At 53.3% G+C, this 22296-nt stretch overlaps 2 protein-coding genes across 3 annotated transcripts; both read left to right on the top strand.

The window, feature by feature from the left end:
- The first annotated feature begins 1661 nt into the window (after positions 1–1661).
- On the top strand, positions 1662–14157 carry sacm1la (SAC1 like phosphatidylinositide phosphatase a). Of its 2 annotated transcripts, none has more exons than XR_003930888.1 (19): positions 1662–1735; positions 5470–5642; positions 5726–5853; positions 7027–7176; positions 9320–9379; positions 9459–9492; positions 9575–9676; positions 9949–10034; positions 10120–10206; positions 10305–10373; positions 10467–10546; positions 10740–10838; positions 10937–11075; positions 12512–12581; positions 12677–12749; positions 12841–12934; positions 13046–13196; positions 13281–13575; positions 13829–14157. XR_003930888.1 is itself a non-coding variant. In XM_030086802.1 (19 exons), the coding sequence occupies exons 1-18, from the start codon at positions 1707–1709 to the stop codon at positions 13415–13417; spliced, it is 1761 nt and encodes a 586-aa protein (XP_029942662.1). In that variant the 5' UTR covers positions 1662–1706; the 3' UTR covers positions 13418–13452; positions 13606–13660. The 2 variants fall into 2 exon arrangements, 1 of the variants encoding a protein (XP_029942662.1); XM_030086802.1 differs by lacking the exon at positions 13829–14157 and adding an exon at positions 13606–13660 and having other exon boundaries at positions 13281–13452.
- An 820-nt stretch (positions 14158–14977) lies between these two features.
- LOC115384530 (tRNA selenocysteine 1-associated protein 1) lies at positions 14978–19359 on the top strand. Its single transcript, XM_030086807.1, has 9 exons — positions 14978–15141; positions 17294–17391; positions 17466–17565; positions 17638–17687; positions 17774–17905; positions 18184–18300; positions 18377–18584; positions 18669–18711; positions 18786–19359. The coding sequence occupies exons 1-9, from the start codon at positions 15118–15120 to the stop codon at positions 18944–18946; spliced, it is 933 nt and encodes a 310-aa protein (XP_029942667.1). The 5' UTR covers positions 14978–15117; the 3' UTR covers positions 18947–19359.
- Positions 19360–22296: the final 2937 nt, after the last annotated feature.

Genomic DNA, 22296 nt, shown 5'->3' with positions numbered 1-22296 from the left:
TAGGTTGGGTGGTTGGAGTTTGTTCCTTTGTCACTTCATATGTTAAATATGTGTCCTTTCCTATCTCAGGGCAGCCTCTAAGACATGTTAATGACATTAACATGTCTGCCCCTGGCCACAGGGGTTCAGGGCGGGGTATAAATATCAGTCTGTATCACAGAACTTGAGAACTCACACTGACTGAGCAGCTGTGACTTCTCTCCTGTTGCAACTGGAAATAAAGGAACCAATAAGGAACTCATCGTTGGTGCATTTATTAATAGAATTTCCACAACAACCTCAAGCTCTGGCTCGCTGACTCCTGGGGCTAAAGGGACCCCAGTTTGAGAAGCTGTAAACACACTGTTCCTCTGCAAACCAGCATTTGTAGTAGTACTGTACCAAAAAAATAAATAAATAAACAGAAATTATGAATAATTTCTCAGTTTTTGTTAGCCGTTTGAGAAGTTTTGTGCGCCCTTCACTCACATCCTGTGCCTCACCTGGGGGCTAAGCCCCCTTGAACTTAAAACCTAGTGACGCCCCTGATAATAATCACAATAATGATGATGATGATTCGAAAATGGGTTTAATACAGAAAGTATGGTAAAAATTGATAAAGTAAAATGATTAAAATTGTAATTTCAATTTGTTTTTTCCAGAAAAGATGTAAAGTGAAAAACGAAAATAAACAAGGCAGAAAAACTGAGAAATGGACAAAAAAATTTAATGTGTTCCCTCCAGATTAAACTATTGTAATTCTCTGTTATCAAGGTGTCTGAATAACTGTTTAAAAAGTCTTCAGTCAAGCGAGAGTTCTGCAGGAACGAGAGGAGCGACAGCATCACTCCAAAAGAAGCTTCTCTTTAGCTTCCTGTCAAAACTAAAATAGAATTTAATATAATTCTGAACAACCACACTCTATCAGTTCTTAAAGAGCTGTTGGAAAGTTTGTGGTTGGATCCTCCATCATGTCTGCAGTAGATTTATGTCTGTCTGTTGTCTCATGTTCTCTCTTCTTATCATGTAACCTCCGACTGCAACAGCAGAAAGTCTCCTCTGAGTCTGGTTCTACAGAAATTCTCCTCTGGGTCTGGTTCTACAGAAAGTCTCCTCTGGGTCTGGTTTTGCAGAAAATTCTCCTCTGGGTCTGGTTCTACAGAAAATTCTCCTCTGGGTCTGGTTCTGCAGAAAGTCTCCACATTCATGCTTGAAAGACCTGATCACCTGACGTGGTTGCCCGTTTCTGGACTGGGGGATAAAACCAGAGAAAAGCCTACAGAGGCCCACAACATTCCAACCCACAGCACTCAGGCAGAGAGTTAATCTCCACACTGCTGCTGAAATGCCTCTGTAAACTTACCTTGTCTTATTGTACTGACTGGTACATAACAAAGATTCAGAAAGGAGTTAAAAAAAACTTTCTGGATTTCTCCTCGGGCAGCTGAGTCAGATCTGGTTTTAATATAAATTCATACACAAGTTTAACATCTAGGAGACTCAGTGCCAGATTAAGCGTGTTTTCCCTGAGAAAGTGTCCTTCTTTCCAGTGAAATGTCTCTTTAAATGTCCAGCAGGTTCCGCCGGGCCCGTCCTGTGGGTTGCCAGGTTGGCTGTCGCCGCCCACAGCAGAGCAGCCTGTGATATGTGCTTCCCGGGCGGCGGACCTGGCGCCCCGCCCCGCTCCCTCCTGCTGACGTCACTGAGGTCAGGTAGACTCTTCGAAGATGGCGACCGCCTACGAGAGATATAATTTGTGAGTACCTTTTACCGTCCGGCCCGCCGCTCTCCGCCGCCTGGAAGCGCGTGTGTGCGACCGAGTGTGAGCGCAGCGAAGCGGGGCAGCGAGCCGCGGACAGCCGGGCAGCCGGGCAGCCTCCGCGGCTCGGAGGCAGCGGCAGCGGCAGCGGCAGCGGCAGGGCGGAGACAGGCTGAAGTTTGCTGACAGGCTGGAGCGGGAGCGCTTACCAGGTCAACTAGAGACAGGTTTAATGTAACCAGGTCAACTAGAGACAGGTTTAATGTAACCAGGTCAACTAGAGACAGGTTTAATGTAACCAGGCTAACTAGAGGCAGGTTTAATGTAACCAGGTCAACTAGAGACGGGTTTAATGTAACCAGGTCAACTAGAGACAGGTTTAATGTAACCAGGCTAACTAGAGACAGGTTTAATGTAACCAGGTCAACTAGAGACGGGTTTAATGTAACCAGGTCAACTAGAGACGGGTTTAATGTAACCAGGCTAACTAGAGACGGGTTTAATGTAACCAGGTCAACTAGAGGCAGGTTTAATGTAACCAGGCTAACTAGAGACGGGTTTAATGTAACCAGGCTAACTAGAGACAGGTTTAATGTAACCAGGCTAACTAGAGACAGGTTTAATGTAACCAGGCTAACTAGAGACAGGTTTAATGTAACCAGGTCAACTAGAGGCAGGTTTAATGTAACCAGGCTAACTAGAGACGGGTTTAATGTAACCAGGCTAACTAGAGACAGGTTTAATGTAACCAGGCTAACTAGAGACGGGTTTAATGTAACCAGGCTAACTAGAGACGGGTTTAATGTAACCAGGCTAACTAGAGACGGGTTTAATGTAACCAGGCTAACTAGAGACAGGTTTAATGTAACCAGGTCAACTAGAGGCAGGTTTAATGTAACCAGGCTAACTACAGACGGGTTTAATGTAACCAGGCTAACTAGAGACAGGTTTAATGTAACCAGGCTAACTAGAGACAGGTTTAATGTAACCAGGGTAACTCGTCACAGCTTCACCATGAAGCGGTCTCTAGTTAACCTGGTTACAGTGAAGCTGTTCAGGGTTTATCTCTGGTTTTCTTCATGGAGGTCTCTGATGGTTCTGGGTTTTCCAAGCAGTTCCTGGGACAGCTGTGTGTGTGTGTGTGTGTGTGTGTGTGTGTGTGTGTGTGTGTGTGTGTGTGTGTGTGTGAGAGTGAACTCTGTGCTTTTCCACACACACCCTGTTTCTTGACGACAGTCAACCAGTCCTACCTGTCTGTCCCCTGCTCACCTGGAGCGGCTCCCTGTTCCCCTGTCCCTGGTCCAGGTTAAAGTGTGCAGGCTGGTAGACCTGCACAGGTGAGGAGTTCTCATCCATCACAGGACACACACACACAGTGGACACACACACACAGGAGGTTTCCAGTGGTTTGCACTGTGGGAGGAAACCGGAACACCCAGAGGAGCAGTAAAGTCTCTCAGGAACATGCAGTCCTCCTCCTGTGAGACCTGCCGGGGCCGGGGCCGGGGCCGGGGCCGGGATCAGGGTCAGGGTCAGGGTCAGGGTCCTGGTGAGGCAGGCTAGTTAGACTCCTTCACTCTGCTTACAGCAGGTCCTCAGAGACAGGCGGCCTGCACGTTGGCCTGCTTTCCTTGGCACAGCTGGTCTCCTCAGACAGGCCTGGAGGAACAGGGTCTGTGTCCAGCTGTCCCCCTGTAATGGACCCGAGGAGACGGAGACAGAGAGGCTCTGCTGTCAGATCTCCTGCTGCTCCTCCAGAAGCTCTTCCAGGGTTCTGAAGCTCTGCTCAGTAGAAAGGTCCGAAGCAGAGATCGTGTCAGAACCCAGACCTGGACCTGGATCTGGTCCTGCATGAGGAACCTGGTGGCTGGAAGCTCTGCCTCTGTTCTGCTGTTAGAGAACCCAGGAACCTGCAGGAGGCAGAACTCGGAGAACCCAGGGTTCTGCGGGTCTCGTGGGACCGACGGCTGTCTGAGACCTCCAGCTGAGAGGACCAGTCCTGGTCCAGCCGGTCCCGCAGAGGGTCCAGGACGTCTTATGAGCGGAACAAAGGAGGCAGTGTTCAGACAGCTCTGCAGCGGGGACTTAATGTGAGCCTGGAGGTGACCTCCGCCCTGCTGGGCCAGGTTCCTCCTCCCCCTCCTCCACCTCCTGCTCTGTCCTCATGTCTCTGACAGCAGGGTCACATGTGAAGTGAGTTTTCTTCCTCTTGGACCTGCAGTGTGAGGACCAGCAGCCTGTCCCCCATCCGTCCTAGGCATGAGGGACAAGCCTCTCATCCATCCTCTCTCATCCAGCCTCTCTCTCATCCTCTCTCTCATCCCCTCTCTCTCATCCTCTCTCTCATCCATCCTCTCTCTCTCATCCTCTCTCTCATCCATCCCCCCTCTCTCTCTCATCCTCTCTCTCATCCATCCCCTCTCTCTCTCTCTCATCCTCTCTCTCTCATCCTCTCTCTCATCCATCCCCTCTCTCTCTCTCATCCTCTCTCTCTCATCCTCTCTCTCATCCATCCCCTCTCTCTCTCTCATCCTCTCTCTCATCCCCTCTCTCTCATCCTCTCTCTAATCCATCCTCTCTCTCATCCATCCTGTTTTCAGTCTATTTCGGTTTATATTGTGAGAATGGCTGCTGACTCAGACTCACTTCTTTATCATGGTTCAGTTTCCGTTATCCGGTAATTACCGGACTTTGACCGGTAAAATCTGCCGAAGTCCGACATATTTAAACACCACCGGTCAAAATGTCCGGTGAAAAATATTCCCTCCAAGCTCAATTTTTATTTGAATATTCCCTCCAAGCAAAATTTGAGTTGAAAAAGGCAGTTTCCACCTCATTTTATTAAAAAAAACAACAATAAAACCCTGAATTTTATCTTATACTAATAAGCCTGGTTTATGTGGAAAAAAAAAATTTTTTTTTTTTTCAGGCGGAACTAAACTTGTAGCAGTGTTTCATTACTCCGACAAAGCGTGCAGCACAACAACAATACAGCAGGAGACACATGGGAACAGGTGAAGCTTAAGGACTTTTTTACCCAGGTTGAGAGGAGGAAGGGTCAGAGCTGTAGAGCCAGATGAGTCGCTGTCCAGGTGGATCCTGACCGTCGCCACTGGGCAGCTGTCCGGGACGCCGCCGTCTGACTCCTCATCACTCCCTGACGCTCACTTCAGGTTTTATAATCAGTTTTTGTAAACATTCCACTCACAACTTTACTTTGAAGATAGAACAAATATTTCTAGGACCAAATTATTGATGTTTTTAAATGGCTTTGTCACGTAGATACGCCCCCACTTGATAACAGGAAGAGATTTTTTACAGGCTTGCTTTGCAGGTGAGTAGACTTTATATATATGTCCTGATCTTTGGTCATATCTTTGAATAATTTCCCCTACCATTCTATTGAAATGTAGTCCACACGAAATTTGACAGGCGAGAGCGGGGCCCTTTGAAAAGTGTACCCCCCATAATATTTGACGGGGAAATCAAGCGCTTGTCCGGTAAATTGAAAACCTGCCGGTCACGTTGTCCGGTGCCATTTTTTTATAGCGGAACCCTTGGTTCAAACATCGTCCACCGTGAGAATGAGGCATTTTCAGTACTGATTCATTGATCAGACTGAGGTCAGAGGTCAGAGGTCACCACCACACCGGGACTGTCCAGACCGAGGGAAGCAGGAGCGTCCTCCTGTCCTTCATCATGCGATGACCCCGCCTCCACGTTCCTTCCAGGCACACGACCCCAGAGAAGTTCTACATCGAGGCCTGCGATGAGGGGGCCGACGCCGTGCTGGCCATCGACCGGGTGTCCAACGAGATGACCCTCACCGGGAAGAAGGACGTCCCCCCCTCGGCCGTCACCAAGCCCATCTGCGGCGTCATGGGGACCATTCGGCTGGTGGCAGGTGGGTGCGGTGGGGTGGGGTGGGGTGTCGCCCCGCCCCGTGGTGGCGGCGCCGCCGTGTGTGACGGACGGCTGTCTCCTCAGGGATGTACCTGGTGGTCATCACCAGGAAGAGGAACGTGGGCAGCCTGCTGGGACACGCCGTGTGGAAGGCCGTGGACTTCGACGTCATCTCCTACAAGAAGACGGTGCTGCACCTCTCTGAGATCCAGGTCAGTCTGACCCGGGACCGGGACAGGGACCGGGACCGGGACAGGGACCGGGACGTGAACAGAACTCGTTCCGTCACAAACGTTTAGAGGTTCTAAAGATGCCCCGTCAAAGTGTGGTGCTGGGGAAGGACAACGCCACGGTCCTCAGTGTTTCACACTCAGCTCAGTCTTCTGAACGAGTGGGGAGTTTGATTGAGCGTCTCCATGAAGGACAGACGGGGACTCCTTCAGTTTGTCTCCAGTGAGACCAGGAGTCATCTCTTCCCCTTGAAGCTGATCCAGCTCCTCAGCTCTGCACCTTACCTGCCAGAAGGTTCACTGTGGTTCACAGTCACCCGGTCCAGTCCGTCTACAGGAGACCTGTTCCAGACATGGCGTCCGTCCCTCTGCTGAAGCTCCAGTCCCAGAGGAAGCCGTGTGCAGGAATGTCATGCTGTGCTTCACTCTCTCAGCTAACGGCTTAGCATGCAGATCCTATTAGTCCACCACGAGACGCCATCAGGAGCTGCTGCTGGGAACATGCTGCAGACCAGCCACAAACTCAGTGCAGCAGTTAGCAGTTAGCATTATCCCTGCAGGACTCTGGAGGCTAGCAGTTAGCATTATCCCTGCAGGACTCTGGAGGCTAGCAGTTAGCATTATCCCTGCAGGACTCTGGAGGCTAGCAGTTAGCATTATCCCTGCAGGACTCTGGAGGCTAGCAGTTAGCATTATCCCTGCAGGACTCTGGAGGCTAGCAGTTAGCATTATCCCTGCAGGACTCTGGAGGCTAGCAGTTAGCAGTTAGCATTATCCCTGCAGGACTCTGGAGGCTAGCAGTTAGCAGTTAGCATTATCCCTGCAGGACTCTGGAGGCTAGCAGTTAGCAGTTAGCATTATCCCTGCAGGACTCTGGAGGCTAGCAGTTAGCAGTTAGCATTATCCCTGCAAGACCCTGGAGGCTAGCAGTTAGCATTATCCCTGCAGGACCCTGGAGGCTAGCAGTTAGCATTTAGCATTGTCACTGGAGGACTCTGGAGGCTAGCTGTTAGCATTTAGCATGGCCCCCAGTGAAGAGGTGCAGCAGAGGTTTGAGGCCACAGCTGTTCAGCTGCTCCTCGTCCATGAATGAAAGTCCGAAGGACCTGCTGTGGCGCCCCCTGCTGAAACGCTCCCTCCTGCTGCCCCCCGCAGTCCCAGGAGAACAAGACCTTCCTGTCCATGCTGAACAACGTGCTGAGCACCGACGGCTTCTACTTCTGCACCGACTTCGACCTGACGCACACCCTGCAGCGGCTGGCCAACACCAGCCCCGACTTCCAGGAGATGAGCCTGCTGGAGCGGGTGAGGCCGCCTCCGCCCGCTCCACCCTCCTCCACCCTGCTCCACCCTCCTCCACCCTCCTCCATCCTCCTCCACCCTGCTCCACCCTCCTCCACCCTCCTCCATCCTCCTTCACCCTGCTACACCCTCCTCCATCCTCCTCCACCCTGCTCCACCCTGCTACACCCTCCTCCATCCTCCTCCACCCTCCTCCACCCTGCTCCACCCTCCTCCATCCTCCTCCACCCTGCTCCACCCTCCTCCATCCTCCTCCACCCTGCTACACCCTCCTCCATCCTCCTCCACCCTGCTCCACCCTGCTACACCCTCCTCCATCCTCCTCCACCCTGCTCCACCCTCCTCCACCCTCCTCCATCCTCCTCCACCCTGCTCCACCCTCCTCCACCCTCCTCCATCCTCCTCCATCCTCCACCCTCCTCCATCCTCCACTCCTCCACCCTCCTCCATCCTCCTCTACCCTCCTCCACCCTCCTCCATCCTCCTCCACTCCTCCACCCTCCTCCACCCTCCTCCATCCTCCTCTACCCTGCTCCACCCTGCTCCACCCTGCTCCACCCTCCTCCATCCTCCTCCACTCCTCTACCCTCCTCCACCCTCCTCCACTCCTCCACCCTCCTCCACCCTCCTCCATCCTCCACTCCTCCACCCTCCTCCATCCTCCTCTACCCTCCTCCACCCTCCTCCATCCTCCTCCACTCCTCCACCCTCCTCCATCCTCCTCCACCCTGCTCCACCCTGCTACACCCTCCTCCATCCTCCTCCACCCTGCTCCACCCTCCTCCACCCTCCTCCATCCTCCTCCACCCTGCTCCACCCTCCTCCACCCTCCTCCATCCTCCTCCATCCTCCTCCACTCCTCCACCCTCCTCCACCCTCCTCCATCCTCCACTCCTCCACCCTCCTCCATCCTCCTCTACCCTCCTCCACCCTCCTCCATCCTCCTCCACTCCTCCACCCTCCTCCACCCTCCTCCATCCTCCTCTACCCTCCTCCACCCTCCTCCATCCTCCTCCACTCCTCCACCCTCCTCCATCCTCCTCCACCCTCCTCCACCCTCCTCCATCCTCCTCTACCCTCCTCCACCCTCCTCCATCCTCCTCCACTCCTCCACCCTCCTCCATCCTCCTCCACCCTGCTCCACCCTGCTACACCCTCCTCCATCCTCCTCCACCCTGCTCCACCCTCCTCCACCCTCCTCCATCCTCCTCCACCCTGCTCCACCCTCCTCCACCCTCCTCCATCCTCCTCCATCCTCCTCCACTCCTCCACCCTCCTCCACCCTCCTCCATCCTCCACTCCTCCACCCTCCTCCATCCTCCTCTACCCTCCTCCACCCTCCTCCATCCTCCTCCACTCCTCCACCCTCCTCCACCCTCCTCCATCCTCCTCTACCCTGCTCCACCCTGCTCCACCCTGCTCCACCCTCCTCCATCCTCCTCCACTCCTCTACCCTCCTCCACCCTCCTCCACTCCTCCACCCTCCTCCACCCTCCTCCATCCTCCACTCCTCCACCCTCCTCCATCCTCCTCTACCCTCCTCCACCCTCCTCCATCCTCCTCCACTCCTCCACCCTCCTCCACCCTCCTCCATCCTCCTCCACCCTGCTCCACCCTCCTCCACCCTCCTCCATCCTCCTCCACTCCTCCACCCTCCTCCACCCTCCTCCATCCTCCACTCCTCCACCCTCCTCCATCCTCCTCTACCCTCCTCCACCCTCCTCCATCCTCCTCCACTCCTCCACCCTCCTCCACCCTCCTCCATCCTCCTCTACCCTGCTCCACCCTGCTCCATCCTCCTCCGCCCTCCTCCACCCTGCTCCACCCTCCTGCACTCCTCCGCCCTCCTCCACTCTCCTCCATCCTCCTCCACCCTCCTCCACCCTGCTCCACCCTCCTGCACTCCTCCGCCCTCCTCCACTCTCCTCCATCCTCCTCCACCCTCCTCCACCCTGCTCCACCCTCCTGCACTCCTCCGCCCTCCTCCACCCCTCTCACCTGCTGTCTGCTCCTTTTCCGTGGAAAACTTGCGTTGCCATGTTCCAGTGTGTTCGGCCATGTCCTGGCTGCCTGTGTTCCAAAGCTTTCTGAGAGCGTGTCCTGACGGGTTCTGACAGGTTCTGACGGGTTCTGTGCTGGTTCACAGGCCGATCAGAGGTTCGTGTGGAACGGGAACCTGCTGAGAGAACTGGCAGGACAGCCGGAGGTGATTCTGCTGCCTGTGACCGTCTCTTCCGTTCTCCGTGTTCCCCTGACGAGATGACCTGACTTGTGTTTGTCCACAGCTGCACCGCTTCGCCCTCCCTGTGGTCCATGGGTGTATCCTTTAGTGGAACCTGCTGGGTTCTCGCGGTGTGTCAGAGAACAGGTTCCGAAGCGCTCCTTGACCCCGCGGTTCCAGTCATCGTCATGAAGCCGTGTCGGATCAACGGGAAGATCTTCGAGTGGATCCTGATTTCCAGGAGGAGCTGCTTCAGAGCTGGAGTCAGATACTATGTCAGAGGTGAGAACAGCTGCAGAAGGTCTCGGCGGAGCCTCGGGTCCTCCTCTGTGGACTCCTGCACCACTTCAGTTCTTCACCAGCTGGTTTAATGGGTTGGTTAGCCAGTTAGTTCAGCCAGTGAGCTTCACGGGTTGGTTTAACCAGTTGGTTTAGCCTGTTAGCTTAGCCAGTTAGCTTCACTGGTTGGTTTAGCCTGTTAGCTTAGCCAGTTAGCTTCACGGTCGCGCTCCAGCCTCTCAGACGCCATGAATCCACCAGCCTGGTCTCCTCAGGCATCGACTCTGAGGGCCACGCTGCTAACTTTGTGGAGACGGAGCAGATCGTGCTGTACGAGGGAGCCAAGGCCTCGTTTGTGCAGGTGAGTGTGTCAGGTGCCCTTTGACCTCTGACCCCTGGCTGGGCGCCGTCGGCTGACCCTGTGCTCCCTCTGCTGTGGCTGCCAGACGCGAGGCTCCATGCCTTTCTACTGGAGTCAGAGGCCCAACCTGAAGTACAAACCCAAACCCATCATCAGCAAAACCATGAGCCACGTGAGAGCCGCCGCTGTCGTTGGGGGGTGGGTGGGGGGGGTCACCATGCTAGCCATGCTAACCATGCTTACCTCGCTAACCGCGCTCATATTCCACAGATGGATGGCTTCCAGAGACACTTTGACTCCCAGCTGCTCATCTACGGGAAGCAGACTATCCTCAACCTGGTAACGACCCCCGACCTCCCCACCCCACCCCCCCACCTTGGTACTGCTGAGCAGACCCAGGTATGGACTGATCCACCTGACCTCTGTGTGCAGGTCAACCAGAAGGGCTCGGAGAAGCCGCTGGAGCAGGCCTTCGCCAAGATGGTGTCTGGGATGAACAACGGCATGCTGAAGTGAGTGTCACAGTCGTCCCACGGACATGGTCCCAACTGGACTGTAGGCTGGAGACCCGGGTCCCCGGGGGGGAGTCTAGAGTTCAGGCCCCCCCGAATCGGAAGGGACACCCCTGATGATGTGTCACAGGATGTCCACCCTTCCTTTCCACTCCATCTGTCTCCTTTATAACTGTCCCCTGTGTCTCCTCAGCTACATTGCCTTCGACTTCCACAAAGAGTGCAGCCACATGAGGTGGGAGAGGCTCCAGATCCTGGTGGACGCTGTGACCGAGACTCAGGATGAATATGGGTATGTCCACCGCGTGTTCCCCTCATGTCCCCCTCACATGACATGACACATGAAAGCGTGTGTGTCCAGCAGGGTGACGGCTGTCTGTCTGTCTGTAGGTACTTCATGGTGACCTCTGAGGGGAAGACGGTGTCCCAGCAGAAAGGAGTCTTCCGCAGTAACTGCATGGACTGTCTGGACAGAACCAACGTCATTCAGAGTCTGTTGGCCCGGCGCTCGCTACAGACCCAGCTCCAGGTGACTGTAGAGCCACTATAGAGCAGCTGTAGAGCCACTATAGAGCAGCTGTAGAGCCACTGTAGAGCAGCTGTAGAGCCACTATAGAGCAGCTGTAGAGCCACTGTAGAGCAGCTGTAGAGTCACTATAGAAGAGCTGTAGAGTCACTATAGAGCAGCTGTAGAGTCACTATAGAGCAGCTGTAGAGCCACTGTAGAGCAGCTGTAGAGCCACTGTAGAGCAGCTGTAGAGCCACTGTAGAGCAGCTGTAGAGTCACTATAGAAGAGCTGTAGAGTCACTATAGAGCAGCTGTAGAGCCACTGTAGAGCAGCTGTAGAGCCACTGTAGAGCAGCTGTAGAGCCACTATAGAGCAGCTGTAGAGCCACTGTAGAGCAGCTGTAGAGCCACTGTAGAGCAGCTGTAGAGTCACTATAGAGCAGCTGTAGAGCCACTATAGAGCAGCTGTAGAGTCACTATAGATCAGCTGTAGAGTCACTATAGAGCAGCTGTAGAGTCACTATAGATCAGCTGTAGAGTCACTATAGAGCAGCTGTAGAGTCACTATAGATCAGCTGTAGAGCCACTGTAGAGCAGCTGTAGAGCCACTGTAGAGCAGCTGTAGAGTCACTATAGAGCAGCTGTAGAGCCACTGTAGAGCAGCTGTAGAGCCACTGTAGAGCAGCTGTAGAGTCACTATATAGCAGCTGTAGAGCCACTATAGAGCAGCTGTAGAGTCACTATAGATCAGCTGTAGAGTCACTATAGAGCAGCTGTAGAGTCACTATAGATCAGCTGTAGAGTCACTATAGAGCAGCTGTAGAGTCACTATAGATCAGCTGTAGAGTCACTATAGAGCAGCTGTAGAGTCACTATAGAGCAGCTGTAGAGTCACTATAGATCAGCTGTAGAGTCACTATAGAGCAGCTGTAGAGTCACTATAGAGCAGCTGTAGAGTCACTATAGAGCAGCTGTAGAGTCACTATAGAGCAGCTGTAGAGTCACTATAGAGCAGCTGTAGAGTCACTATAGAGCAGCTGTAGAGTCACTATAGATCAGCTGTAGAGTCACTATAGATCAGCTGTAGAGCAGCTGTAGAGTCACTATAGAGCAGCTGTAGAGTCACTATAGATCAGCTGTAGAGCAGCTGTAGAGTCACTATAGAGCAGCTGTAGAGTCACTATAGAGCAGCTGTAGAGTCACTGTAGAGCAGCTGTAGAGTCACTATAGAGCAGCTGTAGAGTCACTATAGATCAGCTGTAGAGTCACTATAGAGCAGCTGTAGAGTCACTATAGATCAGCTGTAGAGTCACTATAGAGCAGCTGTAGAGCCACTATAGAGGAGCTGTAGAGCCACTATAGAGGAGCTGTAGAGCCTCAGATCGGCAGTTTCTTCTATGAACTGGTTGTAATGTGGATAAATTCTGACCGTTTTAATGTTTTGTGTGTCCCTGCAGAGAATTGGGGTCCTCAACGTGGGCCAGCGTATTGAGGAGCAGGCTGAGTTTGAGAAGATCTATAAGAACGGTGTGTGAGTGTGTGTGGCACCGCCTGCATGTGCTCATGTCGTTGGTGTGTTCCGGAGTGTGTGCTCATCTCCTCTGTGTGTGCTCTCTAACCAGCATGGGCTGACAATGCCAATGCATGCGCTGTACAGTACGCAGGAACAGGAGCCTTAAAAACAGACTTCACCAGGTACAGTACGCCTCCCAGCGTGCACACACACCGACACACACACACACACACCGATGCATGCAGACGGTGTGACAGAGTTTGTGTCCATCAGGACGGGGAAGAGGACGAGGTGGGGGCTGCTGATGGACGGCTGGAACTCCATGATCCGCTACTACAAGAACAACTTCTCGGACGGCTTCAGACAGGTAGAGCGTCCGCCCAGCAGCCGAGACGCGACCACTGACGGAGCTGACGCTGCTGTGTGTGTGTGTGTGTGTGTGTGTGTGTGTGTGTGTGTGTGTGTGATGTTCTTCCAGGACTCCATCGACCTGTTCCTGGGGAACTTCGCCGTGGATGAGACGGAGGGTCCGACGCCACTGCGTGTGCAGAAGGACTGGAAGTTCCTGACTCTGCCCATCATCATGCTGGTGGCCTTCTCCATGTGCATCGTCTGTCTCCTGATGGCCGGTAGGTTCGGCGACGCTCAGCTCGGTGCGCCACACGCCGCCTTTCCCTGTTCCGCTCCAACCATGTGCGCCGCTTGTCTTCCAGGCGACACCCTGACAGAGACCCTGGCCTACGTCATGTTCTGGGGGGCTGCCAGCGCCATCACAGCTACCATCATCCTCTTTAACGGCCAAGACTTTGTGGACGCCCCCAAGCTGGTTCACAAGGAGAAGCTGGACTGAGTGTGTGTGTGTGTGTGTGTGTGTGTGTGTGTGTGTCTCACTGGGTTCCTTCTGTTGGTATAATCAGACTCTTTCTGTCCTGATGATTCTGTTCAGCCCCCCATAAAGAACATATCTGAACACAGTTACCTGCTGAATTCCTCTGCAGTATGCTCACGGTGGGTTTTGAATGTAATGAGCCTTATAAATGTGTGTGTGTGTGTGTGTGTGTGTGTGTGTGTGTGTGTGTGTGTGTGTGTGTGTGTGTGTGTGTGTGTGTGTGTGTGTGTGTGTGTGTGTGTGTGTGTGTGTGTGTGTGTGTGTGTGTGTGTGTGTGTGTGTGTGTGTGTGTGAGATCTGACTGAGCAGTACGTCTTCCTACTCCGCTGATTCGGGCAGGCAGCAGTTATTTATTGGCTGACTTCTCTCCAGTTGTCACTTGTGCTTCGGAGAAGCAGAAGAAGCGGCGTGGTCCTGAAGAGGTGTGATTACATGAGCGGGCGTCGGGCTGACCGTCTCCTTGTTTACCTGTCCCAGATGATTGAGATGACAGTAGATCAGAGGTGTCTAACTGATTTTAAAACAGCTGAGTAACCTTTAAATAACATTGTTATCTCTGTTTCACTGCAAACATTCTGACCATGTATAAACTCAGCAGGATCGAGAGTCCACCTTTCTAAAGAAATTAATAGTGCTGTTTCAATATTCTGATCATTTCCATGATGGTTTCTGGTGTAAAATACAGTAAAGCATCCAACTACCACATGCGTCAGTGTTTTGTGTGAAGGTCTGTCACTCAGGTGTGGTTACTTCAGGTATGCGAACATGTCACGCTCTGCTGGGATTTGTTCTCCAGTTTTGCCCCCATCTCACCACATAGCAGGTTGAAGCTCCACAGTCTACCTGAGGATCTGTCTGTCCCTTCATGACCACAGGGGACCATCTTCTGAAGGTGACGGTTATCTCCATGTACGGCGCCTTTCTCATTCCATCTCAGTTCAAGAGCTTCAAACAGCCAGAGCCGCACTGGAGGAGACTCACCTGGCAGGACCAGGCACCGTTCCATTAAAATACACATTTAAAGTTCACTGATAGCTTTATGTTGACTGTTTTCCATCCAACAGCCCCAGTTTTGGAAAAGAAAACGCCACACTCAATTTGTTTAAGTAAGTGTTGGTGTGAATTCTGTATATGCTGGGAGAACAAATGTTCACTACGATGGGTCAGGAGTCGAAAAATCCAACAGTCACTGTCAAAATATTGAATAATTTTTCATAGGAATGGAGCACGGCCGTCGGCCCAGCCTCCCCACTGAGTCAGGGTTTATGTGCATTAAAACCACCAGATAGCTTATGAACTCAAACTGTTGTGTGGCTTTCTGGTGTGCCAGGCTGCACGGCCAGGAAGAACCAGTAAGGCCAGTAAGTTTTGTTGTTGTTGTTGTTGAGAAATCAATGAAATCGTGACATTTAACTATTTCACACCATATTAAAAAAAAAGGTCTTATGGCGGATACACATCATGTGACCTTCCCGCCGTGACGTCATTACGCCAACGCGCGCGTTGGGTGACGCAGGACGTCCTGTTAGCGGCCCTCCGCTGCGATGCTAGCTGCTGACGGCGTGTCTGCGGAGTTCGGTTAGTTTGTGTTATAAAGTTTTTTTTGTAGCTTGTGACTGGTTCCTCCCTGAAGTTTCTGCGGCCTCTCCGAACCCGGCACCATGAGCACGCTGTGGATGGGGAACGTGAGTGTTTACTTCTGAAGCTACGATAAAGCCATGTCGCGTGAGCTAGCTCCGGAGGCTAGTCGAGAAGCTAACAAAAAACTTTATATTTTACCGTGAAAACAGAAAATAGAAAACAAAAAATATTGAATTATTGAATTTACGCGAAGCTGTCTCAGTTAGTACGCGTCTCGGTGAACGTTTAGTGTAGTTTTAATCCTGGCGTCAGAGAGAATGTTCCGGAGAACACGTTGATGAATGAGCAGTAGAAACAAGCAGGATCCACGGTCACTGGTCCAGTAAAATACTGCCAGCTTTCAGAGATATCAAACGACACAGGTCCTCATCACTGCCTTTTTAAAGCTGCAATCAGTCAAACTGAGTCAGTCTGAAGTTAAAGTGAACCTGCTAGTTAGAATCAGAATGAGAAACGGGTTTATTTCCAGGTACAGCAGCCTATATCAGGGATTTGTTATGGCGGAGGAAGCAAACAGACAACAGAAGGAACAGATTAAAAAAGGCACAGGTATAAAATATTAATTGGAGGAATTAAGACACAAACAAATAACACAATAGCAATATCAACAACAATAAATATGGCGACGCTTCACAGAATTACAATTATTTACAAAACTACAATGGTCAGAGGTATTTACACTGATGTGTATGAGGCCTAAGATCGTCTGTAGTGTGTCGTCGGTTACTGTGGGTGTGGGTGGGTGTTGGGGAGGGGGGTGGTCAGTGGGTGACTGAAGCCTTGCTCATGAGAGCGGTGGCAGAGGGGAAGAAACTGTTTCTTGTGTCATGAGGTTCTGGTCCTGGTGGACCGGAACCACCTTCTGGAGGGCAGAGTTTGAAGAGTTGGTGACCGGGGCGGGAGGGCTCTTTCCAGGGTGGGAGGGGTCGGCCACCATCTTGCCTGCAGGCCTCAGGGTCCTGGAGATGTCCAGGCCATGGAGGGAGGGCAGACTGCAGCCAGTGATCTTTTCTGCAGAGAGGAGGACTCTCTGCAGTCTGTCCTTGTCCCTGGACTCTGTGCAGTCTGTCCTTGTCCCTGGACTCTGTGCAGTCTGTCCTTGTCCCTGGACTCTGTGCAGTCTGTCCTTGTCCCTGGACTCTGTGCAGTCTGTCCTTGTCCCTGGACTCTGTGCAGTCTGTCCTTGTCCCTGGACTCTGTGCAGTCTGTCCTTGTCCCTGGACTCTGTGCAGTCTGTCCTTGTCCCTGGCCGTGGCTGCAGCGTAGCAGACGGTGATGGAGGAGGTGGTGAAGGAGGAGGTGGTGATGGAGGAGGTGGTGAGGGACTTGATGATGCAGGAGGAGAGTCAGAAGCTTTCCATTCGAACTGTCTGGGAGGTTTTACAGATGGTCAGAGCACACTGAGCTTTACACCCCATGGAGTTCATCCCCCCTTCGTAATGAAGCTGAAGTTAGCTTCTGATAGGGCAGGTAAATGGAACGTTACGGGAAACATAATTTCACAGTGAGTGGAGATTTAAGAAGTGCAGGGCCAGTGGTTTTGATCTGGACCTGGTCCAAAGTGGTCTTCCACATAAAAATACAGTCAACTTTGCCCTTTTTTAATTTTCACAAATCTAAAAACAACACTTCATTGAATGTTTAGCGCCTGCAGTGGAATCAAGTCCAAATTTAGGAAGTCCAGGTCCCGTGGTTTTCAGTCTGGACTTAGTTCAATTATGAAGATCACTGTTAAATGTGCTCTTTCTTTCACCCTCACAAATAGAGTAAAAATTGTAGGGATTCGATGTTGTGTTTTGGGCAAAGTTTTATCTCAAGTATATCTCAGTTGAATATTAACTTAATTAAAAAACGTCTTATCAGATAGTTTGTGCTGAGAGACAGTCCCTGTTGTAGTGAGGGATTTGACGAAGGTTTAGCAGAAGCTGAAGCATCCTGCATGCTTCGAGCCAGTCCTCAGTCTCTCCCATCATCCTGTGCTCGCGCCTCACATGCTCTGACAGTCCTGTCTGACACCGGTCATGGTAAACCTGACGGTCGAGCAGGACTGTGCGTCTCCATCACTGGTTTGATGCTTCAGTCATGCAGATTGGTTCTGTGGTCTGATCTGCTGTGTGTGTGTGTGAGAGATTATCCCTCTCTCACATACACACACACATACACACAGAGTCCAGCCTGAAGCTGTGTTTCTTCCAGCTGGAGACCTACATGGATGAGAAGTTCATCACTCGAGCCTTCTCCACCATGGGCGAGCAGGTGGTGAGCGTGCGTATCATTCGCAACAAGATGACGGGGTGAGAGCTTCCTCCTGAACACACCCGGACCTTTCCCATCTCTCCACGCTGACACTAACGCTGCGTCCCCCCAGGGGGGCTCTTGGTTACTGCTTTGTGGAGATGTCGGACGAGGCCACGGCCGAGAGGTGTCTCCGTAAAGTCAATGGGAAGTCTTTACCTGGAGCAAACCCGGTACAAACTGCTCTTCTTACTCTGCTCTCCTCCTTCTTGATGGCATTAATTGAAAGTCTGACTCTCTCACAGGCCACGAGGTTCAAGATAAACCGAGCCACGTTTGGGAAACAGGAAACAGGGTGAGTGTGAAGCTAAGCATTGTAGACAGTGGAGCCGGCGTGGCTCCAGGACAGACGTGTCCACTAACGGCACACTCCTGTTGCAGGCAGATGTACTCTCTGTTTGTGGGAGATCTGACTCCAGAGGTGGACGACGGGATGCTCTATGAGTTCTTCTACAACCGCTACCCTTCCTGTCGAGGTGGCAAAGTGGTGATGGACAGCATGGGAAACTCCAAGTAAGTGTTGACAAGGTGCTGCGCCACATCGCCTCTCTTCACCCGGACACAGCACCCCACATGATGCTTTACAGCCACAAGCAGAGCTCTGGAACCCGCAGCTCTACAGCCACACCTGGCTCTACAGCCCCTCTGTAGTGACTTTACAGTAGCGATTGTCTGTGAAATAGCTGAAGTAGCAGAGGCAAGTAGCGAGGTTCGTCCTGTTGACCTTTGACCCCGGCCGGTGAGCAGCGATGTCCTGTGACCTGTGGCTCAGCCTGTGCTCTGCTCCTCAGGGGTTGCGGCTTCGTTCAGTTCCCAGACGAGCGTCTGCAGAAGCGAGCGCTGGAGGAGTGTCAGGGGGCGGTGGGCCTGGGCAGCAAGCCCCTCCGGCTCAGCCTGGCCGCTAACAAGTGTGTTCCTCTCCCTCCTCGCTCCGGCTCCTCTCCGTCCTGCTCTGCTCACCTCTCCGGTCTCCTTGGTTTTCAGTCTGAGGAACAAGCCCCCGTCGCAGTCGCCGCCCTCAGAGACCAAGGCGTGGCAGAGCAGCGCGGCCTACCGGGGTGGCTACGACGTGTACGGTCAGTACCAGCAGCAGTACGGCGGCTACTACAACCCTTGGGGCTACGACCAGACCGGGGCCATGTACGGGTACAACTACCAGCAGTACGACTACTCCCAGTACGCTGCTGCGCAGGTCAGACACCCCTCCCCCTCACAATAAGCCCCTCCCCCTCAGGAGAGCATCTCCCCGACTCTAACGTGTCTGCGTCTCTTCCAGGAGGGCGAGGCCGTCCAGGAGGAGGAGGAGGAGGAGGTGGAAGGTTAGTGTCTGTGGCCGACGCTGCTCCTTCACTGTGTTCCGTGCAGCAGCTGATCCTGACGTTCCGTGTTGCAGAACATAGTCTGGAGCTGGACGTCCTGGAGGCCAACAGGAAGTTCATGGATGAGAGCGAGGAGCTGTACGACGCCCTCATCCAGTGTCCCTGGAAGTCTGCCGAGTTCAACGCTGAGCAGGAGTACCTGACGTCCTGTGTGCCGGAGCCCATCACTGCCTGAGCCCCCCGGGACCCCCGGGACCCCGTAAACACCCCCCCCCCCCCCCCCCCCCCCCCCCCCCCCGGAACCCTCTGGGACTCCCAGGACCATCCAGTACTCCCTGAGACTCCTCAGAAACCCCCCTGAAACCCCACTGGGACCTCCTGAAATCCGTCTGAAACCCCAAGGACCCCTCTGAGACCCCCCTCGGTACTGGTCTCTTCTGGCTTTTGCGCTCGGTGGAAGATGCAGAGTTTTGATTTAGATTTTTAAACCAACAGGACTTCTCTCAGTGGATTGCTGTGGGTGCCAAACATGTGGTCCACGGACCTGAATCTGCTCTGAAAAGGGATCAGATGCGGTCCACAGAATGACTTTTTTTACATTGTATGATATGAAGAAGTGAAGGTTTGATTAAAGTTCCTGCTGTGAGACATGTTGTCTGTTGAATGAAGCCCAGGAGGAGGCGGAGGCCTGGTGAAAGAACATCAGGAGGAAGACCAGGCGGACTCAGACCGCCTGTCAGCTGGAAGACCAGACCGTACGGTGCCGTCAGATCCTGTCTCCCTGTTCACACGGGGCAGTATGTTGTGTGTTTGGTGTAGTGTGGAGCACTGATCTCAGCACTAATGAACCCAGACTGCTTCAGGAACTGGTCTGGAACGCAGTCGCTCATACGCTTGGAGGTGTGAACACCTTCAGTGGGTGGCGGACGGCAGTGCAGCCGAAGAATACACAAGTTACTGCCAGGTGTGAGCAGGGCCTGAGGGAAAGCCTCATCCCAGTTCTGCACCGCATGCAGTGCGTCTGCGTGACGTCTGCGTGGTGTCTGCATGACGTCTGCGTGGTGTCTGCATGACGTCTGTGTGGCGTCTGCATGACGTCTGCGTGGCGTCTGCATGACGTCTGTGTGGCGTCTGCGTGACGTCTGCATGACGTCTGCGTGACGTCTGCGTGGCGTCTGCGTGGTGTCTGCGTGACGTCTGCATGACGTCTGTGTGGCGTCTGCGTGACGTCTGCATGACGTCTGTGTGGCGTCTGCGTGACGTCTGCGTGGCGTCTGTGTGGCGTCTGCGTGACGTCTGCATGACGTCTGCGTGACGTCTGCGTGGCGTCTGCGTGGTGTCTGCGTGACGTCTGCATGACGTCTGTGTGGCGTCTGCGTGACGTCTGCATGACGTCTGTGTGGCGTCTGCGTGACGTCTGCGTGGCGTCTGCGTGACGTCTGCATGACGTCTGCGTGACGTCTGCGTGGCGTCTGCGTGGTGTCTGCATGACGTCTGCGTGACGTCTGCGTGGCGTCTGCATGACGTCTGCATGACATCTGCGTGGCGTCTGCATAACGTCTGCGTGGCACCTGCGTGACGTCTGCGTGGTGCCTGCATGACGTCTGCGTGACGTCTTCGTGGAGCCTGCATGATGTCTGCGTGGTGCCTGCATGCCGTCTGCGTGGCGTCTGCATGCCGTCTGCGTGACGTCTTCGTGGAGCCTGCATGACGTCTGCGTGGAGCCTGCATGACGTCTGCATGATATCTGCGTGGTGCCTGCATGCTGTCTGCGTGGCGTCTGCGTGGCGTCTGCATGACGTCTGCGTGGCGTCTGCATGACGTCTGCATGGCGCCTGCATGACGTCTGCATGGCGCCTGCATGACGTCTGCATGGCGCCTGCTTGACGTCTGCATGGTGCCTGCTTGACGTCTGCATGATATCTGCGTGGTGCCTGCATGCTGTCTGCGTGGCGTCTGCATGACGTCTGCGTGGCGCCTGCATGACGTCTGCATGGCGCCTGCTTGACGTCTGTATGGTGCCTGCATGATGTCTGCAGTGCGTTTTCGTGGCATCTGCATGACGTCTGCGCTGCGTGGCGTTGTCGGCAGCAGAGCTTTGTTCCACAGTGGACATGTCAGCTGTGGAGTCTCCAGCTGGAAGAGCTGTCAGGTTGACGTAATGTAATCGTAGAAAATCTGGTGTTCTTTAACTTCTACAATAAAATGTTCATTCTCTGGTTGAAGAGCAGCCAGCAACAGGTGGGAGAGGAGAAGACTTTCATTTTGGAGGACTGGTTCTCAGTTGTCCGTGGCGTCCCAGGTCCGTCTTTTCTTCCTGCAGGAAACAGCCGGGCTCTGTCTCCTGCGGCGCTTTGTGTCTTTCTGCTGCTGAACTGCTTCCAGTGTGAGTCCAGCCGTTCATTACAATGAAGGCTAATGCTGATGGGACGACTGCAGCGCAGCGCAGCGCACCGCTTTCACCTCCGGGGTGAGATGGGGTCAGACCGGGTCAGGAAGGACTCCACTGTCCTGATGAGTCTCTCCGTCACTAGAAACAGCTGTCAACATGTGTCCTTCACATGTCCTTCACGTTTTACAGTTTCTCTCCTTTGGCTCGGCTCATTTCTCTAGACAGACCAGATGTTCTCAACACTGAAGAACAACCTGGACGATTCAGCAGAACCTCACGGTTCTCCTGTCAGAGATCATCTCTTCAGAACAGTTCAGTCAGCAGGAAAAACTCCATGTCTTTCTCTAACAGACTGTCCTCAGACTGCTTCGTCTGTTTGGCATCATGTCTCTGACAGTCAGAGTGTTCAGATGTTCTGTCTTTGAGGCAGAGGAACACTGAAATATTCCTCATGGCCATCTCAGTCTCAGTCCAGTCCTTCAGTCACTGGTTCCTGTGACAGTTTTTATTTTTTGGGTTGTTTAGCTAACATGTTTAAGAAAATGAAGAGAAAAAGCATTTTACAGTCAGAAGAACTTTCAAGTTCTGATTCACTCACTGCTGTCGTTCCTCCAAGGAAACTGTTATTTTATTCTCACTCAGCTTCATCCCTCAGAGCTCAGCACACCGAAACAAACTCAGAGAAACAAGGAAAATCCTCTGTAGGGCACGGTGCTGCCTGTCCTCCTGTCTGTCCTCCTGCCTGTCCTCCTGTCAGTCCTCCTGCCTGTCCTCCTGCCTGTCCTCCTGTCAGTCCTCCTGCCTGTCCTCCTGCCTGTCCTCCTGTCAGTCCTCCTGTCAGTCCTCCTTCCTGTCCTCCTGCCTGTCCTCCTGTCAGTCCTCCTGTCAGTCCTCCTGCCTGTCCTCCTGCCTGTCCTCCTGTCTGTCCTCCTGTCAGTCCTCCTGTCAGTCCTCCTGTCAGTCCTCCTTCCTGTCCTCCTGCCTGTCCTCCTGTCAGTCCTCCTGTCAGTCCTCCTGCCTGTCCTCCTGCCTGTCCTCCTGTCAGTCCTCCTGTCAGTCCTCCTGCCTGTCCTCCTGCCTGTCCTCCTGCCTGTCCTCCTGCCTGTCCTCCTGTCTGTCCTCCTGTCAGTCCTCCTGTCAGTCCTCCTGCCTGTCCTCCTGTCTGTCCTCCTGTCAGTCCTCCTGCCTGTCCT

This window comes from Salarias fasciatus, unplaced genomic scaffold (genome assembly GCF_902148845.1).
Source record: "Salarias fasciatus unplaced genomic scaffold, fSalaFa1.1, whole genome shotgun sequence".
NCBI lineage: Eukaryota > Metazoa > Chordata > Actinopteri > Blenniiformes > Blenniidae > Salarias > Salarias fasciatus.
This window is presented reverse-complemented; position numbering and strand designations above follow the sequence as displayed.

Coding starts and splice junctions, on each gene's coding strand:
- LOC115384530 (XM_030086807.1), top strand. CDS start 15,118: ATGAGCACGCTGTGGATGGGGAAC. Junction 15,142..17,293: donor GCACGCTGTGGATGGGGAAC/GTGAGTGTTTAC, acceptor TGTTTCTTCCAG/CTGGAGACCTACATGGATGA. Junction 18,585..18,668: donor CCCAGTACGCTGCTGCGCAG/GTCAGACACCCC, acceptor CGTCTCTTCCAG/GAGGGCGAGGCCGTCCAGGA.
- sacm1la (XM_030086802.1), top strand. CDS start 1,707: ATGGCGACCGCCTACGAGAGATATAATTT. Junction 7,177..9,319: donor AGATGAGCCTGCTGGAGCGG/GTGAGGCCGCCT, acceptor GCTGGTTCACAG/GCCGATCAGAGGTTCGTGTG. Junction 10,374..10,466: donor AGCAGACTATCCTCAACCTG/GTAACGACCCCC, acceptor CTCTGTGTGCAG/GTCAACCAGAAGGGCTCGGA.